The 19,454-nt window shown below is 45.0% G+C and overlaps 1 protein-coding gene across 1 annotated transcript; it reads right to left on the bottom strand.

The window, feature by feature from the left end:
- Positions 1 to 859: 859 nt before the first annotated feature.
- On the bottom strand, positions 860 to 11,870 carry MRPL41 (mitochondrial ribosomal protein L41). Its single transcript, XM_082262658.1, has 2 exons — positions 11,734 to 11,870; positions 860 to 1,283 (listed from the first exon to the last, which is right to left on the bottom strand). Exon 2 carries the CDS (start codon positions 1,272 to 1,274, stop codon positions 867 to 869), a length of 408 nt encoding a protein of 135 aa, XP_082118784.1. The 5' UTR covers positions 1,275 to 1,283; positions 11,734 to 11,870; the 3' UTR covers positions 860 to 866.
- Between the last annotated feature and the right edge of the window lie 7,584 nt (positions 11,871 to 19,454).

Raw genomic sequence — 19,454 nt, 5'->3', positions numbered from 1 at the left:
TGCATTATATTTGTTTTTCAACCGCAAAAAAATGGAATGAAAAACGGAAATACGGACCGCCCGTGTGAAAGGACCCTTACTGCGTGTCCCAATCGGAGGCATGGGCAGACCGCTACAGACAGTCTCAGGGCCGTGGCATTGCACCCATGATCTGCTGATTGTAGGTGCAATGCTTTACAAGCTACGAACATTAAAAATAATAAATGCATATTCTTTTTTTTAACTGCAAAGATCAAGAACAAGAGGACATGACCTCAAACTAGCAGAAGGAAAGTTCAAAACTAATCTCAAATTATTTTACTGGAAAAGCAGTTCATGCTTGGAAATAAACTTCCAGCAGAGGTAGTGAGTCAGTAAACGGTAAGTGGATTGAAACTTGCTTACGATAAACATAGGTCTGTACTCTGTTGAAAAAAAATAAACGGTGCAGACTTGGACCACTTGGTCTTTTTCTGATGTCACTGTTTCCTGTTTTACCTGGCAAAAGATTTGCCAATCTGTAATTTTACACATTTTTTTTCTTCACACTGCACAGCTAGACTAGTGACACAGGCAATTCCTGTCAAGCAATTAATTCTCCTGTCACCTCAGCACCCTCACCTTCGCCCACATAGCTAAACTAGAAAATACGGACTGATCTTACTGACGAGCAGGTGTATGAATTGCAAGGTTGGTTGGCCAAAATTACACATTCTTTGGAATATAAATCGTACACAAGTATGTATTTTGACTGCATTTTGTTTTTGTCCAGAGTTTCAATTTTAATTTTATACAAAAGAAAAGGCACGACTTTTACTTTACAAGGTACATTTAATTAGAAAAGTTCATTATGGGCATGAATCCATGATGTGACCTGCTAGTTTGGATTACTGAACATAATTCTTTGGATACAACTTGAATAGTTTGCCCTCCTGTGTGGGCTCAAATCCATATTTTTCTAGATTATTAGCATCAAAGGTTCCTTCTTCAAGGTCCTTCTGTATGGCTGGAGCTACAGTTTCCATAAACAGCTTTTCGGCTGTCATTTCCTCTTCCTCTCCAGGAGGAGCCTTGTAGGAGACGTATGGTCTCAACTTGAACCCAGTCAGATCAGGGACTATGAACTGCGGCACCATCTCTTTCACCTTGACAAACTTGCGGTTGGAGGTCAGATACCCTGTTTTCTTGGTTCCTCGGCCTCTGTTGAAGGATTTCGGTCCCATTTTACTGGTGATCTCAGCCATTCTGTCTGAACCACGAACCAGGCCTCGGACAACATTCTGAAGCACCCCCATGGTGGTTTGCTGGGAGAGAAACAGATATAGTTAAGGTAATAGATCAACGTGTCAGAATGTAACTAAGCATTAAAACTGCCTCCAAAATAATGCTTATCCTGGGTAGTCAGGAACCTATCCAAGTAACTACACAGTATACAGATTTTTAGTCACCAATGATGCACTCTGCATGTCATGGCATTGCAGCTGTGAGTTTATTTTAAAATTGTACAGCCGTCTCCAGGCTACAATAAAGAAGTGCAGATAATACTGGGGTGGCTGTGTGGCCTACACAAGTATTTGCAAATGTGCGTTAAAAAACAGGGGTTTAGTTTGCACAAACTGTTAGGATAATTTGGTTGGTAAGTTGAGCTGGGACCTGAGTGTGGGGGGGGGGGTACACATTTGAACCACATTTTTGTCACCTGCCAACCGCCCCTCCTCAAGCTGCAATAGGAAGCAGAGGGGGACGCGTACATGCTGCAACCGCGGCTAAGTTGACCCGACATGTATGGGGGAAGTGCCACAAACGCCCAATGATTGCGTGCAATGCACGCGGTTGTGGTGCGATGGTCAGCAAATAGTAGGGTGAAAACAGGCAGTGAGGAGGCTTCACATCACTTCCTCACAGTCTGTCAGTAGCCTCTGGAGTGCGATCTAGAAGCAGATTGGGCTTCATATGCAAGGAAGATTTAGAGTCTTTTAGACGCATGTCTAAATCTACTCTTGCAGGTCGATGGATGCACCCCCATGCACAGTCCCCAAAGCTCTCCTGGGAGCCCATGCCTGGCCCAAGTTGTTAAGAATGGCTGATGGAGAAGGACTGGTAAAAGTCTATTTCCCAATCCCCATGGATAGAATCCAGATGCGCTCTGCTCTAAGCACTTCCAGGTTCAGACCTGGTAAACTCCCATGGTTCTAGCCAAGGAAAGAAGCAGATCAAGCCCTGTTTTTGCTAGAGTAGAGGACAGGGGAGACATCAGGGGTTTAATATACCCAGATTTCTACTTAAGAAGAATCTGTCACCTTCCCAGTGCTATCACATAAGCTGCTTTTCAGCCCCCTTGTGATGGCAATAAAGTTTAGTGAATTTTTTTTAACTCTAATAGAATAACAAAAAATGAAAAGACCCCCACCTAGGGTGCATGTTTGTACATAAATGGTGACACGCCAGAATGAGAGGAATAATTCTACAGTCATTAGTTTGAGTAACATCTAAACTTATGTGTTGGCATCGTAACATGGGTGCGTTATTGATGCGTTTTTAAGCATTTCAATGGGAGCTGCCTTTTTTTTTTTTTTACAGGCACAAAGCTGCAAATAGGGGTTAAAGCTCTATTGAAGCCACCGATCCACATTATACTAACAACCTTCACCCCCATAGCAGTTGTGTAGCGAGTTGAAATAGGACTGCTCAGTCCAGTAGGCTGCTGCGTCAATAGTGGCCTTTAATGACATTGCACCCAGTGGACAGAACCTCCGCACTTAGGGGGGGTACCAGGCATCGGACACAACAAGCAGTCTATTGGATGCTGAGGATCCTTTGGCAAATGTCCGAGGCACTGGGTGCCAGGACGGGGGAGTATTACTAATCATCTTCTGTAGGAGGTCTTTTTTTACATTTGTTTTAGGTGGCAATAGAGTGATTTTAAAATAAATTATGATCAGCCTCAAGTGATTGTATAGCCAAACATTTAGTTTGGAATAGTGTAAGGAAGAGGTAAACCCCTGCTAGTTTAGTTTTAGCTGTCTTGTGTACCTTTTGAAGAAATTCTCCTTCACTTCCTGTTCAGAGATGCAGCAGAAAGTTAGAGGAAATCGCTTAATCCCTCTTAGAGAATTGTCCCTGGCACAGGTGTTCCCATCCCCTTACTCTGGAGACAATTTTAAAGTGTTGGATTTCCCCTCAATTGGTTTCAATGACAATGGTCATCTGTACCGTAAGAGGGAGGACAAAGATGGCAATAAAAATTTGAGAGGGGGTCAAACTAAGGCTGGCCTATTAACAGCTAGTTTTTCTTAGTCAATGGTCTGAACAAAAAGTAACAGATTCCTCCATCCACACAAACAAAGTGGAATCCCCCAATCAGGACACAGCGTCACTCAGTGTTTTCAGAGTACACTGATCAGTGGCTGCAGCTGTTGATGGACTGAGAAATTTCTGACACGTCCCTTCGACAGAAGTAATTTAAACCATCAACTTCTGGTGAATGGAGGAGGCCACACACTAATCGAAACTCAGTGGGTCTCTGATGAATGTTGATTAGTGTATGAGAGATACAAGTTCAGCTCCCAGGTTGTTGAGATCTACAAATACAGCTCCAGACTCACATAGGGAGTCTTCCATGACTCACTGAACCCCCCCCCCCCCCACCCTTTGACAGGTGTGGGATTACTGTTGAGTGTCTCTCCTTCTGCATGAACGTCTATACACGCTGTAGGGGATCTCCCTGCTTAGCAGGTGGATGACAGGTATGCAAGCCCGCCGTTGGATGACAGGTATTCAGAGCAGACACAGCCCGCTGATCCGATGTTTTTTGGCGGACAGGAACGGATCGGGTGTCGGCAGACACAGGCCGCTGTTCTCTATGGGGCAGTCAGATGGAAATGGACCGCCTATGTTTCCATCCAACTGTCACCCGATCCAATGTCTTTGGCGGACAGGAACGGATCCGAGGTCGGCGGAGACATGTTCGCTGACATCCACCGCTCCATAGAGATCTATGGATGGTCTGATCAGGTCTGCCTGAAAAACTGACAGGTGGACCTGATTGCACAGCCAGTGTAAAACCAGCCTATGTCTAGTTTGGCTCTTTGAGGATTTATTATCAATACCCCAGGAATCAACCACTTTCTACATTCACCTTCCAGCGAAATATTTTCTCAGGACTGTGGCAGAGGCTGCTAACCGACAGAAGGATTTATTGCCCCAGGCTGCACATTAACACTGAGCGACGCTTTTTATCTTGTCATTCAAATGAGTGCATTGATTTATGTTTTGATCTCAACCCATTCAAGTGATTGTAAAAGGATTTATAAAAAAAACCCCCACTAATAAAACAAACATATTATACTTACCTGCTCTGTGCAATCATTTTGCACAGAGTAGCCCCAATCCTCCCCTTCTCTGGTCCCCCACTGGCACTCTTGGCTCTTCCCCCCCCACCAAGTGCCCACCATAGCAAGCCACTTGCTATAAGTGACACTCAAGTGAGCGCGCTCTTGAGCCATGTTGGTGTGTCCACTGACACAGCGAGCATGGCTCTACCCCGCCCCCCCCCCAGGCTGTGATTGACAGCAGTGGAAGCCAATGGCTCCCACTGCTGTGTCTGAGCCAATGAGGAGGGAGGGAGAGAGAGAGCCTCAGTCCACCAGTGGAGAGTGCACACTGGTGGACTGAGATTAGGTGCAGGTAGGTAGAAGGAAGGGGGAGGTTTTTACCTTAATGCCTTAAGGTAAAAACAAAAAAAACTTTCTGCCTTTGGAACCACTTTAAAATATTAGCTGAGCTAGTTCTATGCAAGTTCTCTTTTTCTTCTTTAAATATTCTGCCAACCAATGGCAAAGCTTGATCTGCTGGGGGACCTGCCCATCAGGCACTGATGCGTTTCGTCATTACGACTTCTACCGAGGGCGTAGGCGTTGTGCGACACGGATCTCAGTTTATATGTATTGCAATCTCTGACTCCACCTGCATTTAACCCCTACCAAGCTAGATTTAGTGTGTTTAAATCACTCCGCAGAGCCACTAACCACGGTGCTCATTCAGAACAAGACATCCACGCTATATTCTAACTGAAGGCTAATACAACCTCCACACGGGCTTTCTAATTCAGTTCTAATCATTCAAAAACAGGGCCCGCATATTTGATTTTTTAAGGTGCAAACATATATAAGTATCAAAAAAATATTTTGAGTATTATATATTATGATTGATAATTCAACATTGTCATGGTTAATATAACATTATAAATTCAATTGAATTTTTATGATTCATATAATGTATTTTACATATCATTTTTATACTTACCTTTTGTCCATTTGAATGTCACATTTTAAATGTGGGATATTTTGTTTATAATGCATCCCTATACGCTACTGGCGAAGGCAATATGAATATACATGTATAATGTGATTTAAAATTAAGTTTGATGTTTGCCCCTTAAAAAATCAAATATGCGGGCCCTGTATTTGAATGATTAGAACAGTTGTAACTAAATTAGAAAGCCTGTGTGGAGGTTGTATTAACATTCACTTAGAATATAGCGTGGATGTCTTGTTCTGAATGAGCACCGTGGTTAGTGGCTCCGCGTAGTGTTCTAAACACACTAAGTCTAGATTGACCATTGCAAATAACCAGCTTTACTATATTAGGTGAGTAGGGGTTAAATACAGGTGGAGTCAGATTGCAATACATATAAACTGAGACCCGTGCCGCCCACGCCCTTGGTAGAAGTCGTAATGATGAAATGCGTTAGAGCGTGAGCACGCGGTCTCCTAGGACACGGTGACGCCAGGTACACTACTCCGGAACTCTCTGCAGGGCGCAAGCTGGAAACGGTGCTTATGTGGGGAGAGCTACACGGTGCACACATGCTCCATTAGGAAGTATTCAGGAGGAGAGGAGCTTATACTCATATCGGTGAGGAGAGGAGCATTTCTCTTACCTATTCTTTGGCGATTTTAAAGATGTATATAATGTAAGCAGAACGAATGAAGGGGAGGGAGTTTGCTGTGCTGTGATTTTTATCAATAAAAGTTTGAAACAATATCACATTATTGGTTCCCCCTGGTTTTATCTTTCTGACCTACATGTCCCTATGGTGGTGATTGACAATACACACTGAGATATATCGGCAAACAAAGAAAAAGGACGTTTGTTCAGTGGGTAGCCGAATAAGGAATTGTCCAGTGAAGTGAATTTGGAGAGAAGTGGAGAAAGTACTGATGCATACAAAGTGTCATTTGCATTAATATCTGGTGAGTGCCCATTGCCTTAAAGGGGAGCACACGTGGTGTGGTGAAGGAAGACACAGTCTAGTTTGATAGCGCCTCAAACACACGGATGAGCACCAATGGGATGACCTATATTGACTTTATGTATTAATGCGAGGATCTTTAAGAACTATATGCACAGTTGTTTTCATTTATCTGCATACCTTGAAGGGAATTAAGGACAGTGTGGAACAAGACCACACTAGCGCTGCTAAATGTTATTGGATGTAATTTTTTAATACCATTCTTTTGAGAGAAGTCAGTCTTAGGAACATTTTATGAAAATTCTTAGAACATTTGTTTGTAGAATTTTGTTTGCTTTTAACATTCAAAAGTAGTTTAAGAGAATTATACTTACCGTATTTTCCGGCGTACAAGACGACCCCCCCTAATTTTCATCTACCGGTAATACTTATACTTAGGTTACCTCGGAGAAATTATACTCGGAGTATAAGACGACCCCCCATTTTTGGGGGATTTTTTTGATGTTCAAAAGTAATCTTATACGCCAGAAAATACAATACTTAGGTGGATGCAGCATTGGTCCCCCGCCGGCTCTAACACTGCCATGGAAACTCTGCCAGCATGCGATGTCCACATGGAGACTCCACCAGGTCGGTGAGAAGAGAAATGGTGACTGTCGGTCACCAGCTCTCTGCTCTGCCCCCTCTACCACTTGAGCGCTGGGCTGTGAAGTGGACGGGAGCAGCCGGCTAAGATTCTCAGCGGCTCACTGAGAGGCTGAGCCTGGTGCCAGTCCAGGGATCTGCCTCTGTGAGGTCAGTCTGCTGTCTCCTAAAAGGGAGTGACAGGAGTGCAGAACGAACTGCTCTCCTGTGATCCACAGTAGAAATACAACCAAATGAGCTTTGGCTGTACTTCTCCAATTTTGGGATGAATGGAATTTACCAAACATAAAACCACATTCACTGTTAGAAATTCGTTTGAGAAAGATTTCCCATCCTTCCAATTTTTTCATCATTGAAGTCAAATACTAGCATCAATTTGACCCCACTAATGATGAGATAAATGAAAAAAACTTGCTTTCTATTCCTAAGAATTTTAATTTGAAATCCTTCGGCTCTATGGACAGCTTTATAAACATTGCTTTAAGGCTCATGCACATGGATATTATAGGGCCATATAATGGAAAATACAACTTTTTTTCATCATCCGGAAGCCACAGGTGTTGTGTAGACTTGTCTATATTCCCATCGCACACATTTCTGGAAACAAGGCTCATCAGTATTGGGTGCTGCATCGATTACCAGCTGGATACCGGAAACACCAAGTCAATGTACATATTCACCAGCACACCAAGGATCTTCAGTTATCATACAAAGGTTTTGAAGGTTTTTGCAGAAAGATCACATCACAAAGACAAGTGCCACGTTACGAAACCGCACAGGACCCCTTCGTCAGGCATGTGAAAGAATTAGCCATAGACATCAAGGACAGGAGCCAAATAGTTGACGCGTTTCACAAAATCACATTTGCTTAATCCCAACTATGTTATGATTAAGCGAATGTGATTCCGTGAAATGCGTCAACTATTTGGCTCCTGCCCTTGATGTCCATTTTACGGATTTATTAATAAATCAGCTAATTCTTTCATGTCAGAGTGCAGTCTTTCATCTCTTATGTGAAAATTGCTGCTGGGATTGCGGATCTGACGTGCACCCGACCTCTGACTGCTGGATTGTGTACACCTGAGCGCCTCTCTCTCTGTTATCTTCAGTCCTTCTCTGTTGTGTAGAGTCACCTGTACAGATGGATTATAGGATATGGCTGTATTCAGCTCCAAGCGTAGTCATGGGTACATTTACTAAAATCAGAAAGTGCAAAATCTGGTGCGCCTCTGCATTGTAGCCAAACAACTTGTTCAGTTAACCCCTTCTCGCCGATGGAACACAAAAATGCAGCCCACGGCTTCAAGGGATTGTACTGGAGTGATGCCTGCAACTAGAGGCATCACCCTGGCACCGCTTTTAGAGTTAGAGCTGACGGCCGGCTTTCGTATTATAAATACTGATGCAGCTGCTCAGTTGTTATTACAAGGAGCGGGAGGGGACGTCCTGCCGCCTTCCGTGGCTTGTCTGGGTCTCCCGTCCCACGGGAGGCCTGAGTGACCAGAGGGCACGTCTGCTGGCTGAAGGCTGGAACAAAGCCGGATTCGGCTTTGATTGGGTCGCTAATGTAGACACCCGGAAGAGATGTCATAACATCACTTCTGGGTACTGGAGCCTTAAAGGCGCCAGATTTAAAAAAAAAAAAAAAAAAAGTCAGTATTCAAAAACAGCCAAACTTGGCATTTTGAATGCTTTTAAGTGCAGAGGAGACCCCAGATCCCTCCATAAAGAATACCGGTCACTGCGTATTACTGTCACAAGGGATGTTTACATTCCTTGTGACAGCAATAAAAGTGTTAAAAAAAAAAAAAAAGTTTTAAAGCACCCTGTCCCTCCGTGCTCTTGCGCAGAAGGGAACGCATATGTAAGTTGCGCCTGCATATGTAAAGTGTTCAAACCACACATGTGAGGTATCGCCGCGATCTTTAGATCGAGAGCAATATTTCTAGCAATTCTAAGACCTCCTCTGTAACTTTAAACTGGTCCCTGTTAACATTTTTTTAAAGCGTCCCATGTGGAGATTATTAGGTACTGTAGTTTGTCACCATTCCACAAGTAGGTGCAATTTTAAAGCATGACATGCCAGGTATCTATTTACTTGGCATAACATTATCTTTCACATTATATGATAAAAATTGGGCTAACCTTATGGTTTTTTTTTTTTTAAATTCATGAAAGTGTTTTTCTTTAAAAAAAAAAAAAAACAACTGCATTTAAAAGAATGCTGCGCAAATACAGTGCAACATTAAATATTGCAACGATCGCCATTTTATTCTCTAGGGCAGGGGTAATGAATTAAAATTCAAGGAGGTCCGGTTGCTAAAATTTTCTTTGGGCCGAGGTCCGAATCTGAAGTCTTTGCTATGACTCAGAAAGATTGGCAAAACAAAACGTGTCCATCAGCGTTGCTCTTAACATAAAATATGCCCATCCGAGTGCCCCCTAACATAAAATATGCCCATCAGAGTGCCCCCTAACATAAAATGTGCCCATCAGAGTGCCCCCTAACATAAAATGTGCCCATCAGAGTGCCCCCTAACATAAAATATGCCCTTAGCATAAAATTTGCTCATCAGCGTGACCCTTAACATAAAATAAGGGACACGCTGATGGGCATATTTTATGTTAGGGGGCACTCAGATGGACACATTTTATGTTAGGGGGCACTCTGATGGGCACATTTTATGTTAGGGGGCACTCTGATGGGCATATTTTATGTTAGGGGGCACTCTGATGGACACATTTTATGTTAGGGGGCACTCTGATGGGCATATTTTATGTTAGGGGGCACTCTGATGGGCACATTTTATGTTAGGTTGCACTCTGATGGGCAAAACAAAACGTGTAAATTAGCGTTGCTCTTAACATAAAATATGGCCATTAGAGTGCCCCTTAACATAAAATATGCTCCTCAGCGTGCCCCTTAGAATTAAATATGCCCATCAGAGTGCCCCTTAGCATAAAATGTGTCCATCAGAGTGCCCCTTAGCATAAAATATGCCCATCAGAGTGCCCCCTAACATAAAATGTGCCCATCAGCATGCCCCCTAACATAAAATGTGCCCATCAGCATGCCCCCTAACATAAAATATGCCCATCAGAGTGCCCCTTAGCATAAAATAGGCCCATCAGCGTGACCCTTAACATAAAATAAGGGGCACGCTGATGGGCATATTTTATGTTAGGGGGCACTCTGATGGGCACATTTTATGTTAGGGGGCACTCTGAAGGGCACATTTTATGTTAGGGGGCACTCTGAAGGGCACATTTTATGTTAGGGGGCACTCTGATGGGCAAAACAATACGTGTAAATCAGCGTTGCGCTTAACATAAAATATGCCCATTAGAGTGCCCCTTAACATTAAATATGCCCATTAGAGTGCCCCTTAACATAAAATATGCCCATTAGAGTGCCCCTTAACATAAAATATGCCCATTAGAGTGCCCCTTAACATTAAATATGCCCATTAGAGTGCCCCTTAACATAAAATAGGGGGCATGCTGATGGGCACATTTTATGTTTAGGGACGGCACTCTGATGGGCACATTTTTTTTTTATGGGGCACTTTAATGAGCACTACAAAATATGCCCATCAATCTGCAGACTTTTAAAACCTCCCATCCGCTTTAAGTGCAGCTATGACCACATTACATTCTCCCCTTGTGCTCCACATACCTGGAGCCAGGAGCCGAGCCAGAAGCCGCGAGCAGGGGGCGGGGCGCGCACATAATGTCACGCCCCAACTCGCTGCCTGGCTGAATGGGAGCCGCAGTCAGGAGCGGGGGGCGGGGCGCGCGTGTGACGTCACGCCCCTACTCGCGGCCCGACAGGACACTGGCCGGGAGCCGCAGCGCACACACAGTACGTCAGTGGTTGCTGGGACACCCGCGGTCCCAGCTAACCATCGAATCAATACAGGAGGCGGCCTCGCGGTCCGGGTGAAAGCATCGTGCGGGCCGCCAATGGACCGCGGGCCGCCATTTAGTGACGGCTGGGGTCTCTGCTAAAAAATATATATATATATATATATATATATATATATCCCCCAAACATATTTTATATATGGGGGTTCCAAGTAATTTTTTAGCAAAAAATACTGATTTTAACTCGTAAGCAACAAATGACAGAAAAAAGGCTTAGTCATGAAGAGGTTAAGCTTTGACAATAAAACCTGGAAGCGGTTTCTTTGCAGAGCTGCACCAGATTTTGTACTCTACAGTTTTAGTAAAAATAACCCCTAAGTGTCTGCCTCCAGGAGTGTACATGCACATTTACGCTGGGTGCTGCGTATACCCCCCGTATCCTCTAGTCCAGGGTACCTCAAACTACGGCCCTCCAGCTGTTGTGGAACTACATATCCCATGAGGCATTGTACAACTCTAACATTCACAGACATGACTAGGCATGATGGGAATTGTAGTTCCTGAACAACCGGAGAGCCAGTTTCTTCTGAAGACCCCGCGTCCATTTATACAGGTGGCTGTACACAACATCTGTGCCTCCTGAGTGATAAGAAAAAAAAAATATATATATATATATATACACACACGTGTGTCCTCAATGCATTTGGAGTCATGGATCCCAAACATGCCTGTGATGTCAGATCTCAGTGTAGTTCAATGACTTGGTCCAGTTACTGAATCCTGAGGATCAGCCTCACAGCCAGGTGCACAGAGAGAGATCAGCAATGACATCACCATGTGTTCTCTCCATACAACTCTACTACAAATGCTGCCAACATACAAGAAGAGGAAACCTCCAGAACACTAGATTCCATTCCTTCCAACCCCTGAACATTCCAGGAGACAGGACTGGGAACCTCTCCCCAAATACATTCCCCATACATAGAACTCACCTTCACCCACCGCCTTCACACTCAGAGCCGACCGGAAAGTCAAAGTCACACAACAGGAAACAGAACCCTCATGCTTGCCAAGCCTCGTTCACACCGTCCAATCACGGTGAAATATCGAAGGACGGATGACTGATTTGCATTCTAGTTTCGGATTGGAGGAACTCGTTGGCACCGCCCTTTTTCTTTACTGTGGAGGGTGTAACGTGCTGTCACGTTGTGTAAAGTGGATTGGTCAGGGGCGTGGCTTCCTTGTTCTATGAGCAGTTCTACACAATAATGCTAGGCTCCCTGACAGGGGAATCCTTAAAGTGGTAGTGTACTCATAGGGAAAAAAAAAAAAAAAAATTGGTGCCCCTACAGGTTAATGGCATAATGTGTTAACCACTTGCCTCCCGGTCACTTTCACCCCCTTCCTGCCCAGGCTCATTTTCAGTTTTCAGTACTGTCACACTTTAACTGACAATTGCGCGGTCATGTAATGCTTTACCCATCCCATATGACATTTTTTTCATACGAATAGAGCTTTCTTTTGGTGTTTTTTTTATTTTTTTTGCTAAATAAAGACCGAAAAGTTTGAAAAAAAAAAAATTATTTCATAGTATGTTATAAAATTTTGCAAACAGGTAAATTTTCTGATGTGCGCTAATAGTCTGCACTGATGAGACGGCACTGATGGGAACTGGTGGGCTGCACTGATGACACGGCACTGATGGGAACTGGTGGGCTGCACTGATGAGACGGCACTGGTGGGCTGCACTGATGAGACGGCACTGGTGTCAACTGGTGGGCTGCACTGATGGGACGGCACTGATGGGAACTGGCGGGCTACACTGATGAGATGGCACTGATGGGAACTGGCGGGCTACACTGATGAGATGGCACTGATGGGAACTGGTGTGCTACACTGATAAGACGGCACTGATGGGAACTGGTGAGCTGCACTGATGAGAAGGCACTGATGGGAACTGGCGGGCTACACTGATGAGATGGCACTGATGGGAACTGGTGTGCTACACTAATAAGATGGCACTGATGGGAACTGGTGTGCTACACTGATAAGACGGCACTGGTGGGAACTGGTGAGCTGCACTGATGAGACGGCACTGATGGGAACTGGCGGGCTACACTGATTAGATGGCACTGATGGGAACTGGTGTGCTACACTAATAAGATGGCACTGATGGGAACTGGTGTGCTACACTGATAAGACGGCACTGATGGGAACTGGTGAGCTGCACTGATGAGACGGCACTGATGGGAACTGGTGGGCTACACTGATAAGACGGCACTGATGGGAACTGGTGGGCTACACTGATAAGACGGCACTGATGGGAACTGGTGGGCTGCACTGATGAGATGGCATTGATGGGAACTGGTGGGCTGCACTGATGAGACGGCATTGATGGGAACTGGTGGGCTGCACTGATGAGGTGGCACTGGTGAGCATTGATAAGGAGGCACTGGTGGGCACTGATGAGGCTGCACTGATAGAGTGCACTGATGGGCACTGATCGGTGGCACTGGTAAGTGGCACTGATAGGTGACACTGATGAGCACCTATTGGCGGCACTGTTGGGACTGCACAAAATAATCAGGACACTTCATCACATGGTAAAGAACCGGTGATTGGCTCTTTACCTCAATCTGTGATCGGCAGTGTTCTCCAGGAACTGTGATCACAGAGCGCACCGCCCACGCCCCACAGCGGGTGCAATCACAGAAGGCTGTCATAGGACAGCCTCCCAACGCTGGCTGGTTGCACTATAGCCGTCATTTGACAGGGCTTCCATCTTCACCCGATCTTCCTTCCAGGTTCACATGCTCTGGCTGTTTGAATGGATGGGCCGCGATGACGTCACTCCTGCCCATGCACATCGGAGCCACAATCGGTGCACAGCACTCTCAATGGAAAAGTGCACCATTCATGTAGACCGCAGTGCACATGTGACGGTGACATCACCAGCTACTGCAATGTAAATATGAATATCTCCTAAAAGGTGCACATTTAGGAGATATTCACTGGACCTTCAGGTAAGTCTTATTATAGGCGTTCCTGTAGGTACAAGGAAACAAGAAGACTTTACTACTGCTTTAAGGAATGCCCTCACTCATTTGCAAGTGCTCTACTCTCTGAAGGGCAATCTGAGTTTAGGTTGCTTTACAGAGACCTTCTGTAAGGTCGCCTCCACACCTCCTGCTTTAACTTCTTGAATCCCATTGCACCCAGCTGTGGGGTGCTTGCTGAGTATCCCCATCCATTTGATTAGGACATTGGGTATAATTCTTGCTGCAGCATGTGTACACCCCTGGCTGCTGCCTCTGCAGCTAAAGTTAATTTGGGGGAGGGGGGATATTAAAAAGTGCAGCTCAACCCCCAAACCTCACGTGTGAAGGAGCCCTTAGAATTCTGTTGGTGTTTTCCCTGATTCCTGTTCTGTAAGAGACAGATGCACAAATCTCTCCATGCCCCCACTAAGATCGGAGTGTCCATATGGGACACCCCCCCACCACCACCCTACTACTTCACCAGTCACACATGGCTGGGGAGGCTGTACTAGGAGTGGGCGGAACCCAATGGGGATCTGAGAGGCTAGTTCTCCATCAGGTGCACTTTACTTTTGATTGACAGCACTCAGCAGTGGGCAGATGGATAGGCACTATTCAGTCTGATAGCATACTGCAGTGGGCTGATTTTAAAGTCGATATCAATGAAAAGTAAAGTGGACCTGATGGGGGACTAGTCTCTCAGGTCCCCATCAGGCTCCAACCACCCGATGACACAAGTCATTGGCCAGATATGGGCATTGCCATATTTTGGCCCTAGTCTGACCTGTAACCTGGGGCCCCTTTGTTTTTCATTCGATTTTTCTGGGAATCTCTCAGCCCAAAAGCCTAATGGCCCTGTACGGGAAGTGGTCACATACAGTACATGACCACTTCCCAGCACAGACATGGCTCACTCTAAGTTCTGGAGTACCTCTCTGTGCCAGCTCAGAGCTGGTATTAATTACTGCTAGTTTCCTAATCTGAGACTAATCTGAGCCAGGGGCAGACTGGCAATGTTCGGCCCAGGAGGCAAGTATAAATCAGAGGCCCATGGTGCAGTGACTCGGGCCCCCTCCCACTCTCCCAATCCTCCTCCTGACCCCCATTCCAAGCTGAAGCCCTGCTCCAGATACTCTCTACTTACAGGCTCAACCTGGGTTCCTGACCTGGCCAGCAGGGGGTGGTTGGGGGCAGCTGGGTCAGCAAGGTTGGGGCTGGCCGGGGGAAGAAGAGTCTCCAGTGGGCATGGAACCATCTTCTGCACGGTCACAGTTTACACCATCCATGCTGGGGGGGGGGGGGGGGGCATGCGCTTTGTCCTTGTCTTCAGCCCACACTCAGTAGGTCAGCGGCAGGGACTTTTACTTCTCTTTACCAGGAATCCTTTAGGCATGTCTGTGGCAGAAGCGGTGCAGACTTTTTATGGGGCATCAGAGCGGCCCAGGGGGAAATTGCCCCTCTGCCCCCTGGCCCAGTCCTCCCCTGACCGGCAGTAAGGCATTATTCACACAGGCGTTTAACCACACTGCTTATCCCAGTGTCAAGAATCTACTGATTCTTGTAGCTGGGATTGACAGCTGTGTACATATAGCTGCGGCCCCTGAGCCCACACAATGTACACAATGTGCGTCCTGCCATGATCACAGCATGTAATCTCTGGCTGTACGAACAGTCATGTATAGCTGTGGCCGCACCTATCTGCGCACAGCTTCCAATCCCAGCTGCAAGTATCAGATTCTTCAGCCTGGGATCTGCAATGTGGCCATACACCCATGCGAATGTAGCCTAAAATTTAAAACCTGTTGTTGCCATGGTGACAGGTCCTAAATAGGCAGTAGTACGAACTACCTGAATTTGCCACACAAGTTGGTAATTTTACCAAAATCGGAGCAAATGCTTGCCTAAATTAGGTGCAGGTAGATCTAAAGAAAGATTTTGCCAAAAAGTTTTTTGGGACTTTACTGAATTCCCTAAATTCAAAGTGTTGGAAATTAAACAGGATTATAACTATACACTATATTGTAAAAAGTATTGGTACGCCTGCCTTTACACGCACATGAACTTTAATGGCATTCCAGTCTTATTCCGTAGGGTTCAATAATGAGTTGGCCCACCCTTTGCAGCTATAACAGCTTTAACTCTTCTGGAAAGGCTGTCCACAAGGTTTAGGAGTGTGTCTATGGGAATGTTTGAGAATTCTTCCAGAAGCACATTTATGATGTTAGGCACTGATGTTGGGCAAAAAGGCCTGGCTCGCAGCCTCCACTGTATTTTATCCCAAAGGTGTTCTATTGGGTTGAGGTCAGGACTCAGTGCAGGCCAGTCAAGTTCCTCCTCCCCAAACTCACTCATCCATGTCTTTATTGACCTTGCTTTCTGCACTGGTCCAAATCATTTGGTGGAGGGGGAATTATGGTGTGGGATTGTTTTTCAGGGGATGGGCTTGGCCCCTTAGTTCCAGTGAAGGGAACACTTAAGGCGTCAGCATACCAAAACATTTTTGACAATTTCATGCTCCCAACTTTGTGATAACCGTTTGGGGATGGCACCTTCCTGTTCCAACATGACTGCACACTAGTGCACAAAGCAAGGTCCAAACGGATTCAATAGCCGCTATTAGGCTGTCTAATGGCTATAAAATCCGCACACTACTGTCTGCTGTCAATCACTGTTAATCTGAAGAGAAGTGGACCAGATGGGAAACTAGTGCCTTACCCCACCTCAGTGCCTCACCACCCACCCCACAGCTCAACTCCTCAGCTGCTATAATAAAAAATAGTGCAGCACTTCAGTGCTCAAATAATACATGCAACTAAATATCAACAGTCCAAAGAGTTAAAAAAGCAAGATAAGTGATCCAAAAGAGTCCACAAAAACCTCAGTGATCCCACAGCCGTGATGGAAGTAAAGCCTCGTACACACGCAATGAATTTCCGCCGACCGTTCATCCCTCTTTTGTCGTGTCTGTTGGTTGGAATGTGCTCTAGACTGCACACGAATTTTCCCGAACGACAGAATTCTACTTCAGAAGTGATGTCATGTGTTGGATTGCTTTGTATGTGTTCTTTCATCTCTGAGCATGCCTAGTCTTGCTCATAAGATTTTTCCCCATCGAAATCTGTACTAATGAGATGAAAATCGAACGTGTTTTGATGGTCTACAAAAATTTTATAGCCTGCACACCAGGATTTTTTCGGCCGAAAAGTCAGAGTCGGTTGTCGGAGGCTTCATACTAACAAGCCGAAAATCGGCAGATCGGTCGTCGGACGAAAATTCCCGTCCGAATTTCCACTCGTGTGTACGGTCCTTGAGAGTCTCCAAGAAAGCCCAACAACACCCTTCACTCTTATGCTCTGCTTACCGGAAAGATTGTAACACCCCTGATAAGAGTGGTCAACATGCGCTCTTTTTAACATAGCCAGTCCAGCATCTCAGAGGAAGGAGGATCCCTTCCAGAGTGTGGATAAAACAACAGGTATCAGTCAGCTTCTAACCACATGAGGTCCTCCCAGGATCAGGCTGCTCCTGACTCTCTCTGTGGTCTCAGGGTGGTGGATCAGAGTGTGGTGTTAATGAAACCAGACAAGGAGCTGACCGCTGATAAAGTGAGTTCTTTGTCGTTCTCCATTCATCCTGTTCCTCTTCACTCACTGCTGTTTTCCGGATATTTTTGCTGCCAAATCCAAGCAGATGGTTGTGATCTCCAATTACAGAGATCAAACACACTTGAGAAAAAATGGATCCCTCTGGGTGTCTCTAAATGGGATCAGTATGGTCCACTGAGTTTCAACATATGATATTGCCCAATACCAACGCCACAACTATGGATCCAACTCAGACAGCCACCATAGAGGAAAAGGAATATAGGCCGAACATAGCGTGAATACCGCTAGTATACGTTTTTTGTTAAAAACACCACAAGGTTCTCACATGTTTCAGGACAATAAAGGACACTGGGCTGCTATGCCTGTCTGTGTGATGGGTGCTGTGGCCAGACAGGAAGGATAAGGAGCCTGGTATGGATGTCAGTGCTCGCCACCATTGCAACATGTACGTGATTCCATCGCATGCACCGGCTTTTGTTGTGCAGAGCCATGACAACATTTAAGAAGTGTCTATGACACTCTATGAAGTCCAGAGTATATATCTACCAACTGTCCCCAGATTGCTAGGGAATTTTTGGAGATTATCCCTTTACATGTTCAAGCTTCCAAATGTCTTTCATTTGGAATCAGGCCCCCTTTTTTAGGGCTGATGCATAGACTGGTATGTAAATATATGGAAGAGCACTGGGGCCAAGACAAAAAAAAAAACAACTTTATTATTAATTCTTAGATAGGATCTAAAAGTTCTGAAATATTGTGACTGGTTTTCTTAAGTCAAACAGGGTGTTTACTTTACAAGGGAAGTTGCACTTTGCAGAGGATTTTTCCCCAGAGCTTAGTGAATGTGCTGACTTTCATCATCCAATCATGTGCAGGCAAAAATTTTTTTTTTTTTTTTTTTTTTTTTTTTAATTTTCCTTTGCACGTGATTGGGTATTCATTGCATTCGATAAGTTCTGGGGAAACTTCCCTTGCAAAATGAACAGCCTATTTGCCTTTTGATAATGAGTTCCATTATGTCAGAATTAGGTGTTAGTATGTCAGAATTCTGCATTATTATCTCAGATTTCTTTGTTATTATCTCTGAATTTCCACATATTATCTCAGAGTGCTTTACGAAATTAGCTTAGAAATTCTAGAAAATCAGAATTCTGACAATAAAGCATTTGCTCCACTTTTCTGGCAGTTTGGCCATCTATAGTCAAAATGCCCTGCCACCAGTTTCTGTAGCTTTACAGAAACATGTGACAGACTCCGATAGCTCTTAATAGCACCACTTTTACAAAGTAGTGCTATGGCTACACCAGATTAAAAAAAGAATTACCTACAGTAGATATCGAAACTGGAGGTATATATGAGCAACTCCAGGCTGGCATACAGAGACAGACAATGTGCCTGTCTCTGTACATTGTGTGGTTGGGTGGTATGGTTGCTACTGCTACCCCTACCCCCTCCCCACCTGTCACTGTATGCCAAGGATGTTATTGGCTGTATAGTTGACAGCCTCCTAGCAAAAAGTGATGCAGAAAGTGGGTGGAGCCTGATGGGGGGCTAGTTCCCTACTAGGTCTGCTTTCTCCTTGTGATTGACAGCAGGCAGTGGGCAGAGTCCAGAACCAATAGCAGACTGTTTATTGGCTATAGATCTGTCAGTCACATGGGGAGCAGACCTGATGAGTTGCTAGTGTCTTTAAATCTCCATCAGACTCCGCCTACCCAGCTTCAAAAATACTCAGCACTGTACTGTCTTGCGGCAAGTGCAACAGCAGAGAGGGAGCTTAGTTGTGTGTGAGTGCGGACACTCTGGTCTCAGTGCCCCCACATGCTGTGTGTTCCACAAATTCATGTACCCATTTACACAGGTGCATGAAACTATCGCCTGCACTGACACTTGTGGTGTGGAGGTATGATGGAAACCTAAAAATTGTCATTTTTTTTTTCTTAGCTCCAGCAGTGGAGTGGTTCTTCAGACAAATTTTATCTGCAGGGTTTCCATAATCTTTGTCCCCTTAAAGTATGCTCTTTATTTTTTTTTTATATCTATGTGCAATAATACTGAAAGTCCATTTGT

The sequence above is a fragment of the Pelophylax lessonae genome, assembly GCF_965119305.1.
Source record: "Pelophylax lessonae genome assembly, chromosome: 7".
Taxonomy (NCBI): domain Eukaryota; kingdom Metazoa; phylum Chordata; class Amphibia; order Anura; family Ranidae; genus Pelophylax; species Pelophylax lessonae.
Note: the sequence above shows the minus strand (reverse complement) of the source record. Positions and strands in the feature narration are given on the sequence as shown.